Consider the following 24,584-nt stretch of genomic DNA (forward strand, 5'->3'; position numbering starts at 1 on the left):
GGTTTGTGTTTATTTATAACACACATACCAGTAGTTTCAAGTTCAAATATAGGTTCATGCAACAGCGCTTCAGTACAAAATACCACATGAGCAGAAGTAACCATTTACTCACTCACAGTTTAGTTTTTCCAAAGCAGTGGAGAAGTAAAGTTAAATTTCTCATGCTAATTTCTGTTGTTAGCTGCCTAACCCCCTTAGGGGGAAGGGAAACAAATATGAAAATGCACTATGACATTTCACTTAAAACTACCCTTCAGAGATATTAAATCATGCTCCAACTGATTTCATTACTATTAGTATCAATAGGTACTGCCACAGTCCATGCTGGCATCTGTATTAGAATATGAGTGATGTGTTCTCAAACAATAGGTGGCGCCTGGCTGATTGTGAAGGTGTAGTTGCACTTATTACATGCTAGATTCAATATTCAAAGCTCATCTATGTTACAGGGACTGTAGTTGAGAGATTTCTCTCTCTTATCATCCTAAGAGTGTTGAAACAAATTGCTTTTCCCACCAAAAAATATCTGTTGGGAGTAAATTTTAAAAATGTAAGGCTTCCTCACACATTTTGTAATGAAAACTAAAATGCAACTTAAAATCAGTAAAATATAAGCATACAAGTTGTATTAAAAATGCATATATTAAAAACGGCGTTCAGAAGTAAGACAATGCAAAAGTCATATTGTAGTATAAAATTATAATTCAATGCATTTCCTAGTAACAGACTTCAAAAAGAACAGGGCTAATGAACAAAGACAATAATAAAACCCAATAAAATTCATTAGAAAATTGAAAAAAAAAAAAAAAACATAAAACTATGTGTTACATCAATGGATGAGATGAACATGAGCAGTAACAGTTATCGGGATGAATAAAAACAAGTAGTAAGGCAACAATATAATAAGAATGAAAATGCCCAGTAAAGCCAGGAGAAACAACATGTTATTTTTGCCAGAATTACAGATGTATACAAAACTGATGGCAAACCAGGCCTTGCAGTGTTTGTAATGTAATGTAATATATACATATTTATCACAGTAACATAACAGAACATTTAAACGAATCATTTAAAAACTACACATGCTTTACATTGCATGTTTTTATATGTTCCAGATGTTTGTATAATAAATGAGGAGATACAAGTTTGCACTAAAGCAGTGGAGATTTTAGAATAAATGACCAGTTGCTTTTGTGGTCAAAGACATGTACTGTTGCAAGCCTTCAGCTCAGAATCTGGCAGGAGTCGTGAGAAATTCACAGACAACCTCACCAAAGGGTACTGGAGTGGTCAGACATTTTCATGAACTCACTTTTCTTGAAGGGAGCATAGCATGTGGGGAGCTTTTTCCGATTGAGATTTTTTACATTTACTTCCCAAAATAGAAAAATAGTCACTTTTACAGAAACTAAATCACTCCTAAAACTACACGTAAAAAACATGAAGGAAGCACTGTCCAAAATTTGAATGAGAATATGTTTCTCACAAATGCAACTCTCTTAGATATTATATGGCTGGTAAAAATCCCTGCCCCCAATCCCTGCATAGCTTGTATGAAGAGTAATGGTCTATGCCAGTGAGTAATAAATACAAACATTAATAAATAAAACAAACATGTTATTGATCAGTTCAACCTATTTAAGTTCCCAATGGCAGAAAAAAAAACAAAAAAAACAGTAAAGGCACACAAATAACAATAAAAACTGGTTATGTTCACATTTCAAGCTTGTTTAACTTAAGTTCACTCTTACATTTAGTTGTTCAGCAGGATCCTGTCATTCTTATTCTTTCTTGTTCTTTACATACCACAAACCCAGTTTACCTACTTCAACCTTCAACATCTATCAGTTACCTGGATACACTTCTTTTAAATCATTCTTTAATTGTCCATATGAAACTATCTTTGTAAACCTATAAATTGAAAACCCTTTGACACTTCAACCTCAAAGCATTTCATAATTTCCACTAAGGGAAACCATTAAGTGAAATATTTTTCTGAAAGATCTAAATCATTAAACAAAATAAAAAAATCTTTTTTTCCTCAGTCAAACTATGCACATCTCCATGCAATGCAAATGACTAGTGTCATACAAATATAGCACTCAGCGCCTTCCCAAAATTCCCCAAAACAAGCACATTCACCCAACTTTTTTTTAATTGCCTGCTTAAAAATATATCTGCATCTAAAGATAGTTACAAATTACTTTTTACAGGAAATTACTCCAATAATAGTAATAATGTGAGATGTATAACTGGAAGTAGCTGTGTCAAGAACCCAATACAAGCTTAATCCATTCAACACGCTAAATGGAGTTAAACAAGTTATCTTGACATGATTACAACTCTACTAGGAAGCAAACCAAGTTATAATGTATTATTACTGGTCATGTCATTGCTAAACCAAACCAGCATCAATCCTATGGTGATGGAAAACCACTAATTCAAGTACAAAATCTTCACAGATACATTGGGCACTGCATGTAATGCATTTTACAGATATCAGAAAGATTTATGTAAGATTCTGTATGATAGTCTTGGTAATACAGAAATATTTTTAAAAATTGATTGTAATAAATGTCTCCTTGTTGGTTGCAAACAATATAGTTTAAGATGACAAACATTTACATATATACACAGATATTTAAAAAATTGGCTGTTGTCTACATGAAAAAGCAGATTAATCAAGGGAATTCGGAGTACCAGCGAATCACAGTTTTCTGAAGGAGATAAAATACAAATAAAATCACAGCATGAGATGAACTTGTCTTCTATACCAAAGACTCTTGTGCTGAACAGCCCCTTGAAATGGAAGAAGAATCCTGAAAATTAGAGAAGATAAAATATAATATTTGATCATTTTGTAAAGGGTAACTTACAAAAAGGGCATGCAGAACACTGTAAAGTGGTTATGGTTGAAACGCATGCCTGAAAATGACAGCGCTGCATATATGTATTAATCAAGTTACTTTTCACATTCTGAATACTTACATGAGATCAAGTATCATAGAAATTAATTAACCAGAAAATTGCATAAAAGACAATAAAATCAAAGATCTGGCATCATTCCACATAAACATTTATTTTTGGAGGAAATGTAGGTGTAGGGTTGTTGAGCCTTTGCAGTACTAGTCTAAATTAAATTAGGTTTTCTGAAAAGTGTTTGACAAGACATGGTTTTCAGAAGAGAAATGTAAACATGATTTATAAAGATAAACAGAATACCCTGCATAAAAATCTAAATCACTTTTGGAAAAACATTATCATGCTCATGTAAAAACACTGAATGAAAACTTGTTTATCACTATTAAAGCATGAGCTTGAGGTGTTTTCTTTTGTAAAGGCTTTCTTAATAGTTTTAATTTCTCTCATGCCAAACATTTACTGAAATTCTGCACGCTTGGAAAACCTCTTCACATTTCACTCAAAAACACAGTGAACCATACCATTTACCATAGACAGACAAGACACATCTTCATGTAACAACATGCTTTTACATAATCTTTTAAATACAATTTTCACAGAGGCTTTACATCAATTATCACTAAAACCGCAGAGATTTCGTACTACATGCAAAATGTGCGGTTCCTTTATATAACATGTATGTGACGAACATGAAAAATAAAGACTTGGATAAAACTTAATAGTGTGCATATACATAAACATTAAAAAACTAATAATACAATAAAAACTTTGCAGTTAGCAACCTGCCAGTGTGTTTATAGGTGTGTCAGTGGACAGCGCTGATTGAAGGGGAAGTTTCCGTCCTGTATAGATGCTGAATTGTAGTGCTAACAGCAATCTACTAAACACTAGCACCAGTCAACCCTACAACTAATACAAAATAATAATTAGAATACATGATCAAACAGGTGACTGACCAAGGCAATGATCCAAAGACCAGGCATAATTTATCGATGACATCACATTATCTACTAGTGTATCGATTTGAATGAAAATCCTACTTTTTCCATATTTAAACAAGAAACCCCCCCCCCCCCCTTGTAATTTAAGTTATCTCAAAGTAATCATGTTTTTATTCATTTTCACAAGCACAAGGTTTATGTATAGGTATTGATTTTACTTGCATTTGATTTTGTTTTTCAACATAATATTGTAAATAATAAAACAAATTAAAATGGCATGGACAAAAATGATGGGACCCTCAACCTAATATTTTGTTGCACAACTTTGAGGCAATCACTGCAATCAAACATTTTCTGTAGCTCTCAATGAGACTTCTGCAACTATTAACAGGTATTTGGCCCACTCTTCCTGAGGAAACTGCTCCAGCTGTATCAGGTTTGATGGGTGCCTTCTCCATACTGCAAGTTTCAGCTCTTTCCATAGGTGTTCGATAGGATTCAAATCAGGACTCATAGAAGGCCCTTCAGAACAGTCCAATGATTTGTTCTTATCCATTCTTGGGTTCTTTTAGCTGTGTGTTTTGGGTCATTATCCTGTTGACCAACCATGACCTGTGACTGAGACGGAGCTTTCCGACACTGGGCAGTATGTTTCGCTCCAGAATGCCTTGATAGTCTTGAGATTTCATTGTGCCCTGCACAGATTCAAGGCACCCTGTGCCAGGTGCAGCAAAGCAGCCCCAAAAAAAAAATTAAACCTCCTACATGTTTCACTGTAGGTATGGTGTTCTTTTCTTTGAAAGCTTAATGTTTTCGTCTACAAACATAGAGCTGATGTGACTTGCTAAAAAGCTCCAGTTTTGACTCATTTGTCCAAAGGACATTCTCCCAGAAGGATTGTGGATTGTCAATATGCATTTTAGCAAATTCCAGTCTGGCTTTTTTATGTTTTTCTTTCAGAAGTTGAGTCCTGGGTCTTCTTCCATGGAGGCCACTTTCGCTCAATAAGCGACGGATGGTGCGATCAGAAACTGAGGTACCTTCACCTTGGACTTCAGCTTGTATCTCTTTGGCAGTTATCCTTTGTTCTTTTTCTGCCATTCACACTATCCTTCTGTTCAATCGGGTTGATTTTCCTCTTGCGGCTGCGCCCAGGGAGGTTGGGTACAGTTCCATGGACCTTGAACTTTTTAATAATATTTGCAACTGTTGTCACAGGAACATCAAGCTGCTTGGAGATGGTCTTGTAGCCTTTATCTTTACCATGTTTGTCTATTATTTCCTTTATGATCTCCTCAGACAACTCTCTCCTTTGCTTTCTCTGGTCCATGTTCAGTGTGGTGCACACAATGATACCAAATGGCACAGTGACTACTTTTCTCCATTTAAATAGGCTGAATTACTGATTACAAGATTGGAGACATGTGTGATACTAATTAAAGAAACTAATTAGTTTGGAATATCACTATAATCCAATTATTATTATATTTTCTAAGGGATACCAACAAATGTGTCCAGGCCATTTTAGAATATCTTTGTAGAATGAGCAAAAATTCATATTTTTTTCACAGCTTCTTTGCTTTATTGCTGTATACATGAAGCAATAGCTTTTAATTTCATCACTTTTCAGGGCTGTACGTTAACTTTTTTTGCACATAGCACTGGTACTACAGGTTTATCGTTTTGTAGCACAGGCCACAAAATTGTAGCACGAGTATAAAACGTTTGTTACCATCTCTAAAAACAACCACAAGTACTGCAGTTCATCACTTAAACAGGTATGTGACTGGCAAAGGACATGGATGTTGCATACAGGGCACACACAATCCAAACCTTAACAAGAAATGTTTTCAGACAAACATTTTCTTTATTTGCCCATAATGGTAAATTGCAGGGACATAACAACTGTATACAAAACATCAATATATTACGCTTCAAATTAGCAGTGCAAATCTCAATTTAAATGTATATCATCATACATATCAATATTATTTATATTAAATTAAGGATGTGTGTAAATCACAAATAAGAGAACAAAAACAAACAAACATGGAAAGCAGTATGTGTGAGTGTGTGCATGTACGTGTCACAGATCTAACATGTCTGCTAGCCACTTTTTCATATTTGGCCTCCTGGCCCTCTTAGAAGAGGACAGCCTGCTACCTGGCTAGGGTTAAATTGCTCCAATGGGCAACCTTCTGTGCTGATACAGAATAAGTATTCAGCAGTGGAGACATGGAAGTTAATGCAATCGAAGTTCCCTTCATGCTGCACCAGCTTCATACTTTACAGTGTAATCAGAAAATGGGCCATTTAATCGGTTCATATCAGATTAAGTAGCTTTACGACCCTTTAATAATCTTTCATTAGTAGAATGTTTTATCCCTGCTCATTGTTGGGACACTTAAGGGTTAAATACTAACATACTGATCAAATCAATTACAACAACAACGTACAATATTATATTTACACTGGTTTCGAATCTACATTAAATGTGTGATTTCAAAGAAATACATTTTGTATGTATTATGGATTTCCTTGCCAGGTGTGCAATTTACAAATGCACATAATACGTGAAAATTAGGTTAAAATGTATACGTACACCACTAAAATATGCATATTATTTTATTGTTGAACTGACAATCTTTAAAATATTATATCTATTTTGTGCTTTGCCATATCTAGCATTAAAAGATCCTTCATGACATGACTCAAGGGCGATTCACACCCCCTTCACGCAGACAGCTAGCTTGGACAGGTTTGTACCAGAGTATGTTCAGATTCTGCGCAGACTCGGCAAAGTATGCGTGTTGTAAACGCAGTCATGGACTCTACGCAGACATGATTTTTAATCGCACGATAGATTACAACCACCAAGTAGAATAGTGATGTGCCATCGATTCACCTCACACACAAACAAGCAGATCTGTCTCGCACACTCGCACGGGTGCTACTGTGGTAAATTAATTCATCGCACAGAGCGTTTTTTTTCATAGCATGTGCGACATATATGTTTTCAGGAGGAATGAAGCAATATTTCAATGAGCTGTAAGGGTACCAACAAATTTGAGCACATCTGTATGCATGTTAACTATAATCTGTATTTTATTCAATACAAAAAAGTGTCAGAAATAGTGAATCGGTGTAAAACCCTTGATGAATATTAGAGTGTTCAGTAACATTAAAAAAGATAACTATACTGAAAGTAGTAAATACTAAAGACACCAGAACACAGTAACCTTGACATTTGGGTTAATTATAATAAAAGGCTCCCTTCTACAGTTCAGAGTTTGTGTCAACATTATATAGCCTATTTTTCAAAATATTATTATTATTATTATTATTATTATTATTAATGGTTCAATTGCAACGAACTTGAAGAGTTATTACGAAGCTGCGTATTAGCCACCAGGGATCATCCCCAGTATGCTGCTTTCAGTTCTATGCATTTGACCCATTATTAAGCCTAATAAATAGTACGTAATCATGTAAACTTGCCTTGTTTAAATGATGCCAGAGATTGCTTGTTACTCCATGATATATAAATTTTCAGTTGAACAGGCTACATTAAGCTTTTTGGGAATCTCCTTGTGCATTTAGCAAAAACTTCCAAACAGCACAGCATACGTTTTGATTTACGTTTCCATTACATTGCACAACACTTTACTGTAAAGATGGTGGATAAATAAACAATAAAGCTGAATAACACAGGCATGCTGGCAGATGAGGGATACTGCTCTTTAAAAATTAAAAAAATAATGATCAGTGTGATCGTATATTTTCAAAATACATTGTTTAAATTTAATCTGGTCCAATGCCTGCAATTGAGGGGCTTTTTATGATGGTTTTGAACTTTGTTATATTAAACAACTTTTATTTAAGTAATGTGCAGTATAGAAATCAAATGTTTTAATTTAAGATTTGTATACTGCAGGCTATGTGGGACATCTGAAGTGTGGTTTAGTATTGTAACACTTGCAGAGTATGAGTAGACCCATCTCATCCTTGCGGGTGCAAAAACAAATGTTTTTATTACTGAAAAAAAAATAAAAATGGAAATCCGCAGATACAGGGCAGAAATTCACATATGCAGAGAGATTAACTTCTGAATTCCAAAAGTCATGCAAAAAGCAGCTATGATGGTGCTAGTGTAAAAAATTGAATAAAATAAATATTTGAATCTCAAATTGCAATTACTTTTTCTCTGGCGAGGAAATCCTCTAAAGGCTTTGAACACACTCCGCTGTTTACAAACACTGGGGAATCCAGGGCTCTTTGGAACTTTGAACAGAATTTCAATTAAGATATTTAATAAACAACAACAAAAGTACATGATGGCAAACTTTTCATTTTTAAAAGATTAAAAATACTAAAGCATACCAAATATTGGTTTCTTATTAAAAACGTAAATATATAAGGAACATATTAAATACAAAATGCTATCAGTATTATACATCTTTCCTTGAAAACGTATAAACAAATAATTCATATTTACAATGTCTTCTGTTTAACACATTTGTTCAAATGAAGGAAGTGAATACTTTCAAATGCAATGGGAAAACAGTAAACCCAAACTGAATTATTTTATTGATAGCACAAGATGTGAGAACTTACCGTTATCAGGATGTTTTCTTTCCCATGATTTTCAGTCGGCCCCAAGACGGAAACAGAACTCTCTGGTGAATTATTTTTACTCTTCTTTTCCAATGCAAGCTGGTTCCCCAAAACCTTTCTCTGTTTCATAATAATAATAAAAAAAATATATATGTAAATGTAATTTAAGAGCATCTATACACTCCAGCGTCTTCAATCCCCCATGACAAGGCAAAAATACATAATTAAAAAATTGTTTCTGTAGCTGCTATCTCACGATAAAGGTATTGGACAAGACTATTTCTTATATTTGAAAAAAGTTCAATATTATTAACAAAGAAAAAACTATGCATTTCAACACTCCTGTGTCTTCATGGCTACTACTTCATGGAGTATCGAAATGCATTGTTTTTTGTTCATTAATAAAACTGAACTTGGTGCACTAATCTTTATTTTTATTTCATATGTCAGGAACACAGTACAATTTAAAAATAACAAAATTGGTTACATTCTTGGATTGATGAATTTGTATTGGTCCTGTCTTGTAAACTGCATTCTGTTCTGTTGGGATGTAACTATTCTAGTCTACTGTAAAATAGTTTATGGTCCACAAGGAATGAGTAGCTTGACTTTTTATGCCTCAGTAACAAATTTACATTTAAAAATATCAGGATGCACCAATGTTCAGATTTTTGGTAATATATTACTGAGATTCAGATTTAAAATCTAAATGCTGAACTGCACTGGGATTTTCAGCCTAAAACATAATGGCCTTATTTTGCAAAATATTGTATCATAATACACCCTAGGCCAGTGATCTCCAACCTTTACTGCCCCATGGGCAATTATTTTAAAAATGTATCATACTGCAGGCAACATCTTCTGTCCTAATAAAGGCAAATATAGGATATAATAGCCTGCATCTACTGAAAAACAACCATACTAGATTGCAGTTTTGTTGCTGTTACAATAACAATGTAGGTATTGCACAAATATTAAAACGAAAAATAAAATGACCAGAAATGACCGATAACTTGCAATCAGTAATAGTTACGAAAATCAGAATGTCAGGGTTGTTTTTTACACATAGCAATGAAGCCGATATTGTTTCCCATCAGATGTTATTGACGCAAGTTTTTGCAGAGTGGCACCGATCCCCCGTAAAGCAGGCTAAAAAAAGCCAGATGAAGATCTTCACCGCGTGTTTTGCCAGTCCGTGGTGGGTAACACTTTATAATAAAGTGGTGTGCTTCCTCATGAATTAACTTTTGAATACCACAGGATTAACACATGAATATGCCATGTACTTCTGAGTTCTGATGTTGAACACATGAACTCTAACTCTAATTGTGTTATACATGTGATTAACATAAGAACTTTGATGAAGTGCATGACATATTCATGTTAATCCTGTGGTATTTGTATATTAATTAATGAGGAATCACACCACCTTATTATAAAGTGTCACCAAGGGCAGTACTTATTGAGCTATGTCGCATACATCTGTTGATTTGTTAATGAACAGTGAAAAATGTGCAGCGCATTAAATCATGTTTTAGCATGCAGGTGACATTTTTTGACATTGCTTCAGTCAGCCCCGCAGAGACAGGCGAACATGATTTAGTTAACGTGTGTCCATTTACAAGTTAAATGAATGAATGAATAAATAAATACAGCAGATCTGGGTTTCTCTCTAAAATATTAAGAACTGGTTTAATAAATGCATCCATAAGTCCATAAACGACATGACTGAAACGTGCAAACTTTAGTTACAATAATAGGCTAATAATAAAGAGCAAATATTTATTTTATTGTTGGAAACGTTTTCTTACAGTAATGCAATGCTTGTCTGATGTTGTCTATACACATTTAGCTGTTAATCTCTCTTAATATCTCTTAACAGAAAGGTGTATTTATTACACTGTCTCCAATCACGTAAAGCATAAAGAATAAAATAGACACAAAACTCCTCCCACATCAGGCTCTATTGCTCGTAGTGTTTTCGGTCTTTGTTTTTAAAAGGAAACATTTCTTCCATTTACATTTTTTTAATCTTTAAAATACAGACGGTGCTAATAAACGGATGTTTAAAAGTAAATCTTTAAAAATGTGTTCTTTTGGCAAATTACTGTAATAAACTACGTTATGAACTCATCTGTCTGAAATATATATGTTCCTTCCCTGCTCATTTCAGATAACATATGCATAATGCATGAAGCCTGCTACTATAGTAGTGAAAAATAATCTTAAGAATTTCAATAAGATCTGCACTTACGTTCATATTTAATTAGCCTACTGCGTTAGCCTATATTGTACGTTATTAAATACACTAATCTGTAAAGAAATTATTGAAAGTATTACCACAGTATTAATTACCAAATGCCACCAACACTTGTACCCCATTCATGCAAATCAGAGGTAAAATAGGAAAGAAAGGAAAGAAATGTATCAGCTTTGTAGATGAGTTTCCCCTTGCGTACCTTTCATTTCTAAAAAATACACCATATGTCAAGGTGGCCTTTTATCCTATGTCTGAATGGGGTATAAGTATTTTCTTATTTAAATATATGAAAAATAACTTGTATAATTAAAATGAGCTGAAATTAGAAGCCTCATCAGAAGCAACATTTTAATTTAATTTATGACAGGACAGAAAGTTACAGAAATGTCAAAACATCGGTATCGGCATCAGCCAATTATGTTATATGAACATCGGCTATAGGTATCGGCCAATAATTTTCTTATCGGTGCATCCCTAGTGGTAGCTTGTAAAATTCTTCTTTCCACTCTTCTTTAAAGTTTTGTGTGTACGTTATTGCTCTCCGTCGTGTAGGACCTACACGTTCTGCCATTAAAACATGTTGCCATGGGTTGGGGACCGCTGCCCTATACCCTAAATGATTCAGCCTGTGGCTTCCATATATTATCATGCTCCCCCATTTACACCCAAACAAGGAAAACAAAGCAAAGCAACAACCTTAATGAGACCACCGAAGGAGCGGGATCGGGCATGCTTCTTCCTGGGAGGGGTATGTGAGTCATACACAGGAGTCCCAGGTGTGGATTGCTTGTTAAACTAAAATATAAAAGAATATATATTAATAAAAGCCGTGGACTGAGGAAAATAATAGAGCCCTTCTGGACGAATCTCTACACCTGGCCTGCATGATACAGATACTACTGTTTCCAAGTGCTGCACGTGGAACCCGATGTTGTATACATATTTTTCTTATGTAAACATTTTTCATTTTAACATGAAATTGGGTTGTAACAACATTAATCTGATGTATATGTATTTCAGTATAGAGGAGTGTACACTAATAAAAAATACAAAAAAATTAAGTTGGCAAAAGAAATTGAAACCAACAAAGTTGCAGCCATGTGCGAACTGTCTATGCATCTCTGTATTACAGCAAATGTCACTAGGATTTAAGTTAAATTTGTATCAGCTTCAAAGCATTTAATGATTTTTTAGCACTGTCAATCGTGTACCTGTCTAATCAACTTCTTCTTCTTGGCTGACTCTGGCATGTTGTTGACGTGGTGGAAGAGCTCCTTTAGAGCTTCCTCTGTGTGATACTGGCTGTCATCAGTCTGGGAACAAGAGGCTGGACCCAGGCAGTTCCTTTTAGATGGTACCAGTACATTGGTGCCTGGTGAAGCCAAGAGGTCTAGATCATCCTTGAAATAGAGAGAGAGAAAAATTTGTCCCAGATAAAACAAAGCATTTTCATTATAATCGTAAGTGGAGAAAAATATATGAGGTTCTGCTGTTACTCTCTATTGGAATTAATATGAACAGAAGGAGGGAGAGATTTCTAGTTGTAGAACTACGACGTCAAAATCAGGTTCCATTTGATTAAATTTGAGGAATTAAATATACATAGATGTTAAGTAAGTAGAATATCATGACAGTCACTGAATTGATAAAGGCAAAAAAACAACAACAATAAAACCTTTGACTGGAGGATCTTTGATCCTAAGAATTGCAACCTGGCGTGTTCTCGAATATACACTGGTGCCTGTAGAAAGAAAAAACAGAATATCTGCATCATAAAAACAACTAATTGTATAAACATTTTTCTCTACAGACATTTAGGATCAAAGTTACATATTTTGTATTACTCTAAAACTAAAGGTCAGTGATAAACCACAATAAAGGAATTTCTGTTTAAAATGTGTTGAATTGTTGACAAAGGCAACCATTAGTGTATTGGATTATCCTGTAATTCCAGTATTTTCTGTACTGAGTATTTGTTGCCCTCCATGGTCAGATGTAAAAATGTCTATGAATATAACATATAACATAAATCAGATCAAAGGAGTATGATTATTAGCATGAACACATTGGTGAAAAGTAAAACAATACTAAAACTTGTAAAAAAAAAAAAAAAAAAAAAAAAAAAAAAAAATTCTGCACAGCCAAGAAAAGTAAACTCAAATTCAACTAAAGATTAAAGGGGAACTCCAGCGAAATTCCATAGTTGCTCAGGTTATTCTAGAAGTAGAAATATTTTGTGAGGTGTGCTTATCATATCCAGCTGATTCTATGTACCAGAAATCAGAGATCAAGAAATAAGCCAAGACTTCACATGGGTGCTAACACTGGAGCTGCTTTGCTGGAAGACAATATGTTTCTACTTATAGAATAACCTGAAAAACTATGGAATTTCACTGGGATTCCCCTTTAAGTAAACCTAAGGATTGTCAAGTTCACATACAAAAACATAGATACCAAACATGGTTTCATTCTCATAAAAAAAAAACTACAAAACTGCTGTTTGTTTATTTTTTGGTTGAATCCTGATGTAACTCAGAGAATTCTATTTAATTTGAAAATTGTTGTTCTAACCCGGAATAGTTTCTGCGAGTGCTTGACCAGGAATGCCATGCCATTGTTCAGCTTATGTATATTCTCTTGCAGGTCACTAGGTGTCACCTGGAGGGTTAAAAAACAAGTACAGTTAGTCCTGCTTATATTTCTTTCAATTTACAAATAAAAATGAGATTTTCGTTTTCTATCAAGATCTTTCAGCCAAACATATTCTTAAAATAAGTGCCAGGTTACATTTTTGGGCCAGAGGATGTGGGGAGCAAACATGAGGGCCAGATTATAGGCAGACATCTTGTTTTTGTCCTGCTGTCGAGCAGTCTGGTAGAGCAAGTCCAGCAGGAGTTTGAGGAGGCTGCGGTTGGTGGGAGGGAGCAGCATGAATAGCAGCTGCAGAGCTTCAATCTGACGCTCTTTATCTGGTAGGGCTGTTTTGTTGCCCTTTTCATCAAACAAGGTAAAGTCTGCAAGAAAAGACATGAAAAAAAACATGAAATCTGTAAGTCAGTCGTGATTCTAAAGCAGAACAGGATAGAGGTTTGAGGGTGTGTGAGGGTAGTGCCCTAAAGGGCCAATCAACATCGTGGAGATGCTACAATCAGCCAGAGCCCCCTCTACCAGAGATCAATATACTTATAAGTGGTCTGCCTTCCAAAACTGGTGCCTAGCCAGACACGTGGATCCAGTGTTATTCCCCATGGTGACTATTCAGTGCTTCCTAAAGCAGCTGCTGGAGGAGGTTAAATCTGCATCAACTCTGAAAGTGTATCTGGCTGCTATTTCAACATGCCATGATAAGATTGATAATGTCTCCCCAGGAGCCCACTACATGGCGACCCAATTCCTGAAGGGTGCGAGACGGTTGAGACCACCAATGAAAGACAATTCCAGCTTGGGACTTGGAATTAGTTCTACAGGAGGTCAGTGGAGCTCCCTTTGAGCTCATTTCCACAACTGATTATTAAAAATTGTTGGCAATGAATTTCATTGTTGATTAGTTGGGTCTACCTGGTGTGCAGCTACAAAAAAAAAAAAAAAAAAAAAAAAAAAAATGGCAGAGGCTGCAGCTACACTCGTGGAAAGCCATGTAAGTTTTTTTAAAAGGTGATTAAGACATTTCTTTAAACTATCATGTGTAGGGGCGCTTTTCAGAGCCTCTGGAAGTGTGCTGTACAGCCATTGCACAATGCTGCAGACGGCATCAACTTAGTGCCATAAATATATATAAATGAAAAACAAATGGAAAGTGTTTGAGTTTCGTTTTGAGTTTGCAATGGGGCTGCTGAAGATATAAGGAGCTTTTACATAATTTTTACAAAGATGATAAAAAAATTATATATATATTCAGTACTGTGCGAAAGTTTTAGGCAGGTGTGAACAAATGCTTTAAAGTAAGAATGTTTTTAAAAATACACATTAATAGATTATATTTATCAATTAACTAAATGCAAAGTGAGTGAACAGAAGAAAAATCTACATCAAATCAATATTTGGTGTGACCACCCTCTGCCTTCAAAACAGCATCAACACAGTACTGTATACACTCACCTAAAGGATTATTAGGAACACCTGTTCAATTTCTCATTAATGCAATTATCTAACCAACCAATCACATGGCAGTTGCTTCAATGCATTTAGGGGTGTGGTCCTGGTCAAGACAATCTCCTGAACTCCAAACTGAATGTCTGAATGGGAAAGAAAGGTGATTTAAGCAATTTTGAGCGTGGCATGGTTGTTGGTGCCAGACAGGCCGGTCTGAGTATTTCACAATCTGCTCAGTTACTGGGATTTTCACGCACAACCATTTCTAGGGTTTACAAAGAATGGTGTGAAAAGGGAAAAACATCCAGTATGCGGCAGTCCTGTTGGCGAAAATGCCTTGTTGATGCTAGAGGTCAGAGGAGAATGGGCCGACTGATTCAAGCTGATAGAAGAGCAACTTTGACTGAAATAACCACTCGTTACAACCGAGGTATGCAGCAAAGCATTTGTGAAGCCACAACACGTACAACCTTGAGGCGGATGGGCTACAACAGCAGAAGACCCCACCGGGTACCACTCATCTCCACTACAAATAGGAAAAAGAGGCTACAATTTGCACAAGCTCACCAAAATTGGACAGTTGAAGACTGTAAAAATGTTGCCTGGTCTGATGAGTCTTGATTTCTGTTGAGACATTCAGATGGTAGAGTCAGAATTTGGCGTAAACAGAATGAGAACATGGATCCATCATGCCTTGTTACCACTGTGCAGGCTGGTGGTGGTGGTGTAATGGTGTGGGGGATGTTTTCTTGGCACACTTTAGGCCCCTTAGTGCCGATTGGGCATCGTTTAAATGCCACGGCCTACCTGAGCATTGTTTCTGACCATGTCCATCCCTTTATGACCACCATGTACCCATCCTCTGATGGCTACTTCCAGCAGGATAATGCACCATGTCACAAAGGTCGAATCATTTCAAATTGGTTTCTTGAACATGACAATGAGTTCACTGTACTAAACTGGCCCCCACAGTCACCAGATCTCAACCCAATAGAGCATCTTTGGGATGTGGTGGAACGGGAGCTTCGTGCCCTGGATGTGCATCCCACAAATCTCCATCAACTGCAAGATGCTATCCTATCAATATGGGCCAACATTTCTAAAGAATGCTTTCAGCACCTTGTTGAATCAATGCCACGTAGAATTAAGGCAGTTCTGAAGGCGAAAGGGGGTCAAACACAGTATTAGTATGGTGTTCCTAATAATCCTTTAGGTGAGTGTATATATTGCACACAAACTACACCGACCTCACCATAAAGACACAAAAGCTGAGTGCATGTTTCAACATTAAACTATTTATTTGAAAGTGCAAGTCTTTGTTGTTTATCTGTGAATAACCACCTTCTAGAATTTTAGCTACATCAGACAGTAGGTGCCATTCATGCCCAGCTCCTCCGCGATAGCTTGACATTGATTGTCAGTCTATATTTATTTGCTCTGTTGTATAAGCATTCAAGGTTAAACATGAAAATCATAAGCTTTTCCACCAATCCACGTCTTCCTCTCATGTTTCATTTGTCAATGTAATTTGTAACGCACATAAAATCAGATCGAATTAAACTCGTTTGATAGTCAGTGTGCAAGGTGGAAGATGGAATTCGTTTTTTCTTTTCACGCACGTAAAGATTGGATGCATCATCGGATCCAGTGTGCATATAAATGTAAATATTTTGCTACTTATGAGAGACAATACCAGTATGCATTTCAGAAAAAAATATTCTACCTCCATAGTCCAATATCGGACTGCCGTTGAAGCTATTTGATGTAGAAAAGCCTGTAAACACTGAATTTAATGCGTATTCTTAATTTTTCATTATCAAAACAGTTTAGCACCTTTCAAACTGAAGAGTAAAACAGCTTTGTGTTTTGAGAACAATGTAAAAACACCTGTTGCTAATGCACTATATGCAATAAAATCTTAAAAAAAAAAAAAAAAAAAAAAAAAAATCTAAAATGTTTTCCATTGGTTTTATAACTGCCATCTCAAGTTGTTAAAGAGAATGCATGCCTTGTCGATGTCTAAAGCCTGTCTGATCTTCTCAGGATGTCTAAAGAGTCAATCTAAGGATGAATACGGCCTTCCTAGCTAAGGTCTTGTCTGACCAGCTTTTTGTCTGCTACAGGTCTACCACCAGAGGGCAGGCCGTTTCTAAACAACGACAGGCTCACTGGGTGGCGGACACATTCCGACTCACCTATAAGACTGCTAAGGTCCCCATGCCTGAACATATCTCAGCATACTCCACAAGGGGACAGGCTATGTCATGGGCTCTTTTTCATGGAACCTCACTAGAAGACTGTGTAATGCTGCCCTACCCTGGGCACTCAGGTACTACAGACAGCTTGCCCCGCTGCGCTTGCCATAATGGGATCGTTATTTTTGAACAATAAAATATTCGGTTTGAGCATTCATTTTTACTAATTATTTTGTTGCTTATTGTATGTAGTTATTTAGCGTTTACAAATAATTTGTATGTTTTGTTTATGTTTTCATTTAAATACTTCAGAGATTTATACAGTCATTTGCCTTTCATTATCTTACCACAGCTGTTAGAGAGCTATTGGTTAAAATGACCGGTTTTGGCTCGAAATGTTGGCACTTCTAGTGTTAAAGAGAAACATTAACATCTTAAAGTGGAACTAGTGCAGTTCCTAATATTATGGTTAAATGCTATGGTTAAGATGTATGTAATTTTTCAAATGTGATTCTATCATAAGCAACTCTTAACACTTTAGAATTTAAAATTCGCAAAATAGTGGTGGATGTCAAAAGTGTGTTATTCCAGGACATGTCATACCTTCCTGGATAGCAACAAAACAGAAAAACTACATAGCACCAGATTTGTCTTCTTCAAAATCAAGTCAACCGAGAGTTGGCTTTACATGGTTTTACTCCTTGATGATAAAGATAGTTACCATAGAAATCATGAAGTGTTGCTGTGTCCACGGCTGAAGGAAAAACAGTTACAGCTAGGGTATGCAATCCTGAGAAGCCAGCAGTTAGCAAGCTTGTTTTGAAAGCATAGAGCCCGCCCTCGCTTCAGAGGCGTCTCCAAAGCCACGCCCCCCTACCACACATGCACACACACACACACACAGCAGAGTCTCAGCGCCAGGAGGAGAGACATGTGGGTGGAATCGATCGCAACAGTTTCAGATTACCGCATGTCTCATTCATAGGTTAGACATTACAATAATAACGAACGTAAACATCTTATTTACGGTTATTTATGTTTATAAAAATAGTAGCTGCAGCTCACCTTCCATTCTTGCGCTCGCTCTGCACAGCGTCAAGGTTCCCACGCTGATGACGTGTGATTGTCTGCGAGAACAAGTTGTGCGGCGGTATGCAAATATATTGACAGACAGGAAGGACATCCTATCATTACATTCGGACCGAATGCAATGATTGGTCGATCCTTTTTTAAGTCAAATGTAATAAAATTACTTAAATTAAGGGTTCAATTAAGTAATTCAGAGCTCTATATAGGACATTCCATATTACAGCATATACGTAACATCATATTGGCTAAGGAAGGGCTTCTAATAGGTTCCACATAATAACAAGAGTGCAACAACCCCCCATAACAGTACATACAATCATATTAAGTTAATTCAAATTATTTTTGCGGCCCATTCAAAAGCTTCTGGTGGTCCAGATTTGGTCCGCCTATTGACTACCCCTGCCTTAATTATTATTCATTAGCAACGCGTAAAGGAGCATAAAATCATTCCTGAAAATCAGTCCCATTCCTATGGGACTACAATATATGACTACAATATACACTGAATAAAAGCTCATAACACATTCGTATTCTGTGTATTTATTGCAGTGCAACCGGACTCAATTTAACAATAGTGTAAATAATACTTGATTAAAATGCTAAGGTTTTCTGGTTTAAAAGGAACCTTAAAATTCGACCCGTCTCAAAAACAGTTTTTACACTAAATCTAATCCCAGGTTGTCAGCCCTACATGCATTCACATTTACCTTGAGCTACAATATACGGGTTACAAACTGTTTCACACCCAGGTCAAACACAGTGGCGGGGAGAAGTTGTTTGCTCACTTGAATACAATAGTAATCTTTAACTTCTAATAGCGATACTCTGACAGGGCAGCCGACAATTGTGTGAAAAGGTTTAAATTCTGTTTGTTCAGTGCATCTGTTGCTGGATATTTAAATTTTCCCTCAGCATGACCAACTCTCAGACTTCATTCTCTCACCATAGCACCCTTGCAAATTTTATTTACAAATGCATAAAGATGTGTGAACCTTGACACTTGATGTTTGTCTTTGCATAACCCTTTGCCACTTTGGCAATCTGAGCTGTGCCAGAGCTGAGCTGAGCTGAGCTGAGCTGAGCTGAGCTGTCCTGGCACGGCTTGGGTGTGTATCCACTGCAATACCTGAGCTGGGTCAATGACGTCAGACACTGTGGATGTCGAAAGTGCCTGAAGCTGAAAGATAGTTGGGTTTTTCAGATGACAACAATGCAGGAGCTTGAGAGTGTAGTTGTACTCGTAATTTTGGCTTTTTATTTTTACCTAAATGGAAGAGAAAACCAACTGGCACAGCTACAAAACTGTAAAAGTGAAGCTGCAAAGACATACATTAAAACATTCTCAAATGAGACAAATACAAAATTTGAAAGACCGTAACAATTTATTTTAATTTATATTTGGCTATAGTATCTTTTAGGTAGTAATGGAGCCCTGATAATATGGAGTATTCCAGCATGCACTGAAAGTCAATTTATACAGGCCCTAATAATTATGTATAAATATATCAATCTATATATAACATTGTGAACATAAATATTAGCTTTTAACGGGAGAGTCTACACTTATTGTAGAAAATGCTTAACGTGTCTTACTGTACATAAAATGTAACCATTATATCCAAACTTCACAAATTACAAGTGGCACCATCAAGGCTCTGATAAATCAACGATTTATGTTTATAGTGATATAAAAATCATAAGTGTCTTGTGTAGCCATGCATGTGATGCGCTTAAGGTTGAACATGCTTATGTGGTTTTCTATTGGACTTGAAGTTTATATTGATTGTTAAGTCAAATTGGTTATTGACAATGACTATTATCTTGTAAGTACGATAAACCATATAAGCACAGATTATTTGCAGGGCTTCACATCTATATTATATTGTTAATGTTACTTAATTGTCTCCATCTTTTATTGGTTACATTAGGATTACAAACTTTGACAAGTAATGGTTATGTTTAAGCACAAAGGTACGTTATGCAATACATCAGCATTTTAGACTCTCGCTTTTGACATAAAATACAATACAGGTTGAAACTCGTTAAAACAAAAATCTCACAATAAGGAAACTATATAAATCCCAGCCTATTGTCAATAGTAACACGTACTCTTTTGACAATGATATTTCATTACAATTAAATATTCTGATCTTCCCTTGTAGGTACGAATAGTGTCTGAATAATCCATTTAAAAACTGGTCTAACCAACAATGCACTGACAATGAAAAGAGCAGAGACTATCTTCTCAGAGAGAGAGAGAGAGAGAGAGAGAGAGAGAGAGCTTGACAATTGACAGCTTGAGAGACAACTTGGTCATAAACAAATTGGGGGTGGAAGGGAAGGCTAAAGCCTACATTTTCTAAGCTTAGTTATTTCAAAAGCTGTGTTGCAACATGCAAGTATTTGGATTTGCCTGTTACTATGGTTTAATTCGTAAATAAAAAGCTATCAGCGTTTACTGCTATACATAAATAAACATATAGAGGCGAGAGAATGAGTTTAAAAAGTTATCGAATGTTGGAGGTTCAAGACTAAGGTTAAGTTACAGATGAACTCATTTAAAAATAGACTAGATGGGATTCTTCGATCACTTAGATACTAATGGACGCTAAACGAGCACGATGGGTAAAATGGCCTCCTCTTGTTTGAAAACTTTATGTTCTTATGAAGAAGGCCTATCGCTCGAAATGGTAACAGTTAATTCAAACTCGTTGTGTAGATCAATCCTACAATTCTTTTACCAGTATATAAATAGCATTAGTAGTTTGTTAAATATGTGTGGTATATTTTATTAATGTACTGATGTACAGTGCATTAGTGTACAGGGAAAGTATTCACAGCGCTTCACTTTTTCATGTTACAGCCTTATTCCAAAATTGATTAAATTCACTATTTTCCTCAAAATTCTACAAACAATACCCCATAATGACGTGAAAGAAGTTTGTTTGAAATCTTTGCAAATGTATTAAAAATAAAAAACAAAAAAAGCACATGTACATAAGTATTCACAGCCTTTGCCATGACACTCAAAATTGAGCTCAGGTGCATCCTGTTTCCACTGATCATCCTTGAGATGTTTCTACAACTTGATTGGAGTCCACCTGTGGTAAATTCAGTTGATTGGACATGATTTGGAAAGGCACACACCTGTCTATATAAGGTCCCGCAGTTAACAGTGCATGTCAGAGCACAAACCAAGCCATGAAGTCCAAGGAATGGTCTGTAGACCTCCGAGACAGGATTGTATCGAGGCACAGATCTGGGGAATGGTACAGAAAAATTTCTGCAGCATTGAACGTCCCAATGAGCACAGTGGCCTCCATCATCTGTAAATGGAAGAAGTTTGGAACCACCAGGACTCTTCCTAGAGCTGGCCGCCCGGCCAAACTGAGTGATCGGGGGACAAGGGCTTTAGTCAGGGAGGTGACCAAGAACCCGATGGTCACTCTGACAGAGCTCCAGCGTGTCTCTATGGAGAGAGGAGAACCTTCCAGAATAACAACCATCTCTGCAGCACTCCACCAATTAGGCCTGTATGGTAGAGTGACCAGACGGAAGCCACTCCTCAGTAAAAGGCACATGACAGCCCGCCTGGAGTTTGCCAAAAGGCACCTGAAGGACTCTCATACCATGAGAAACAAAATTCTCTGGTCTGATGAAACAAAGATTGAACTCATGTCTGGAGGAAACCAGGCACTGCTCATCACCTGGCTAATACCATCCCTACAGTGAAGCATGTTGGTGGCAGCATCATGCTGTGGGGATGTTTTTCAGTGGCAGGAACTGGGAGACTAGTCAGGATCGAGGGAAAGATGAATGCAGCAATGTACAGAGACATCCTTGATGAAAACCTGCTCCAGAGCACGCTGGACCTCAGACTGGGGTGAAGGTTAAATCTTCCAACAGGACAACGTCCCTAAGCACACAGCCAAGATACAGTGAGGGAAAAAAGTATTTGATTCCCTGCTGATTTTGTACGTTTGCCCACTGACAAAGAAATGATCAGTCTATAATTTTAATGGTAGGTGTATTTTAACAGTGAGAGACAGAATAACAACAACAAAATCCAGAAAAACACATTTCAAAAAAGTTATAAATTGATTTGCATGTTAATGAGGGAAATAAGTATTTGATCCCCTATCAATCAGCAAGATTTCTGGCTCCCGGGTGTCTTTTATACAGGTAACGAGCTGAGATTAGGAGCACTCTCTTAAAGGGAGCTCGTTACCTGTATAAAAGACACCTGTCCACAGAAGCAATCAATCAATCAGATTCCAAACTCTCCACCATGGCCAAGACCAAAGAGCTGTCCAAGGATGTCAGGGACAAGACTGTAGACCTACACAAGGCTGGAATTGGCTACAAGACCATCGCCAAGCAGCTTGGTGAGAAGGTGACAACAGTTGGTGCGATTATTCGCAAATGGAAGAAACACAAAATAACTGTCAGTCTCCCTCGGTTTGGGGCTCCATGCAAGATCTCGCCTTGTGGAGTTTCAATGATCATGAGAACAGTGAGGAATCAGCCCAGAACTACACGGGAGGATCTTGTTAATGATCTCAAGGCAGCTGGGAACATAGTCACCAAGAAAACAATTGGTAACACTACGCCGTGAAGGACTGAAATCCTGCAGCGCCCGCAAGCTCCCCCTGCTCAAGAAAGCACATGTATAGGCCCCATCAGAAGTTTGCCAGTGAACATCTGAATGATTCAGAGGAGAACTGGGTGAAAGTGTTGTGGTCAGATTAGACCAAAATTGAGCTCTTTGGCATCAACTCAACTCGCCGTGCTTGGAGGAGGAGGAATGACCCCAAGAACACCATCCCCACTGTCAAACATGGAGGTGGAAACATTATGCTTTGGTGATGTTTTTCTGCTAAGGGGACAGGACAACTGCACCGCATCCCAGCATGGCAATGACCCAAAACACACAGCCAATGTGACAAAGGAGTGGCTCAAGAAGAAGCACATTAAGGTCCTGGAGTGGCCTAGCCAGTCTCCAGACCTTAATCCCATAGAAAATCTGTGGAGGGAGCTGAAGGTTCGAGTTGCCAAACGTCAGCCTCAAAACCTTAATGACTTGGAGAGGATCTGCAAAGAGGAGTGGGACAAAATCCCTCCTGAGATGTGTGCAAACCTGGTGGCCAACTACAAGAAACGTCTGACCTCTGTGATTGCCAACAAGGGTTTTGCCACCAAGTACTAAGTCGAAGGGGTCAAATACTTATATCCCTCATTAACATGCAAATCAATTTATAACTTTTTTGAAATGCGTTTTTCTGGATTTTGTTGTTGTTATTCTGTCTCTCACTGTTAAAATGCACCTACCATTAAAATTATATACTGATCATTTCTTTGTCAGTGGGCAAACGTACAAAATCAGCAGGGGATCAAATACTTTTTTCCCCCCTCACTGTAACAAGAGTGGCTACAGGACAACTCTGTGAATGTCCTTGAGTGGCCCAGCCAGAGCCCAAACTTGAACCTGATTGAACATCTCTGGAGAGATCTGAAAATGGCTGTGCACCGACGCTCCCCATCCAACCTGATGGAGCTTGAGAGGTCCTGAAAAGAAGAATGGGAGAAACTGCCCAAAAATAGGTGTGCCAAGCTTGTAGCATCATACTCAAAAAGACTTGAGGCTGTAATTGGTGCCAAAGGTGCTTCAACAAATTATTGAGCAAAGGCTGTGAATACTTATATACATTAGGGCTGGGCGATATGTCGAATATTAGCGATAACATCGCAATAATTTTGACAACGATGTAAAATTTGAAAATACCGTGAATATCGAATATTTCAAATTCAAGCATACTTTCCCAAAGAACGCGCTGAACGTCCAATATTATGTCCCCTTTTCGTCTTGTCATGTATTACCGTGCAAGAGACGTGAGGTGGGGGAGGGTCTTTTTTTAATTTTTTTACACATTAGCAAAATGGAGACGACAAACACAGTTGTGGAAAGAGACACAGGATGATGAATTAGTCTCCAGAAGGAACGCACAATCTGTAATATGGGGGTGGTTTGGTTTTCAGATAACAGATACCAATCAAAATACCATCATTTGCAAGGTGTGCAAGAAGAGAATAGCTACAAAGGGCGGTAGCACCACTAATCTCTTTCAACACCTCAAGCAGCATCCTGTGCAGTACGAGCAATGCATGAAACTCCGTGAGCCATCATCACTAGCCTCGGCCTCTTCATCTGCCGAAAAATCTGGTAGACCCTAAACAAATAAAGCTGGTCGATTCATTCTCTTGTGGTGTGCCATATGCGAGAAATAGTAAAAAGTGGGAAGAAATTACATCGGCGGTCACGTTTCACATGGCCAAAGATATGATACCTGTCAGTACCGTGGAAAAACCTGGCTTCAAACGGCTGCTAAACACAATCGACCCCCGATACAATTTGCCTTGCTGTAAATATTTTGCTCAGGATGCGCTCCCGAAACTGTAATTTTAAAGTTCGAG

The 24,584-nt window shown here is 37.1% G+C and overlaps 1 protein-coding gene across 2 annotated transcripts in view; it reads right to left on the reverse strand.

Annotated features, from left to right (window-relative positions):
• Window positions 1–623: 623 nt before the first annotated feature.
• The window catches only part of arhgap19 (Rho GTPase activating protein 19), a 62,054-nt gene continuing 38,093 nt past the window's right edge, over window positions 624–24,584 (reverse strand). Inside the window, exons 5-12 of one of the 2 annotated variants that reach the window (XM_066692909.1) lie at window positions 13,525–13,751; window positions 13,309–13,395; window positions 12,413–12,478; window positions 11,949–12,137; window positions 11,434–11,532; window positions 8,478–8,597; window positions 8,061–8,144; window positions 624–2,819 (exon numbers count right to left, since the gene is read on the reverse strand). In XM_066692909.1, the coding sequence (XP_066549006.1) occupies window positions 2,769–2,819; window positions 8,061–8,144; window positions 8,478–8,597; window positions 11,434–11,532; window positions 11,949–12,137; window positions 12,413–12,478; window positions 13,309–13,395; window positions 13,525–13,751 (923 nt within the window). In that variant the 3' untranslated portion in view covers window positions 624–2,768. The remainder of the gene's footprint in view (window positions 2,820–8,060; window positions 8,145–8,477; window positions 8,598–11,433; window positions 11,533–11,948; window positions 12,138–12,412; window positions 12,479–13,308; window positions 13,396–13,524; window positions 13,752–24,584) is intronic. The other variant, XM_066692910.1, reaches the window with a different exon arrangement.

The sequence above is a fragment of the Amia ocellicauda genome, chromosome 20 (genome assembly GCF_036373705.1).
Source record: "Amia ocellicauda isolate fAmiCal2 chromosome 20, fAmiCal2.hap1, whole genome shotgun sequence".
NCBI classification, from domain to species: Eukaryota; Metazoa; Chordata; class Actinopteri; order Amiiformes; family Amiidae; genus Amia; species Amia ocellicauda.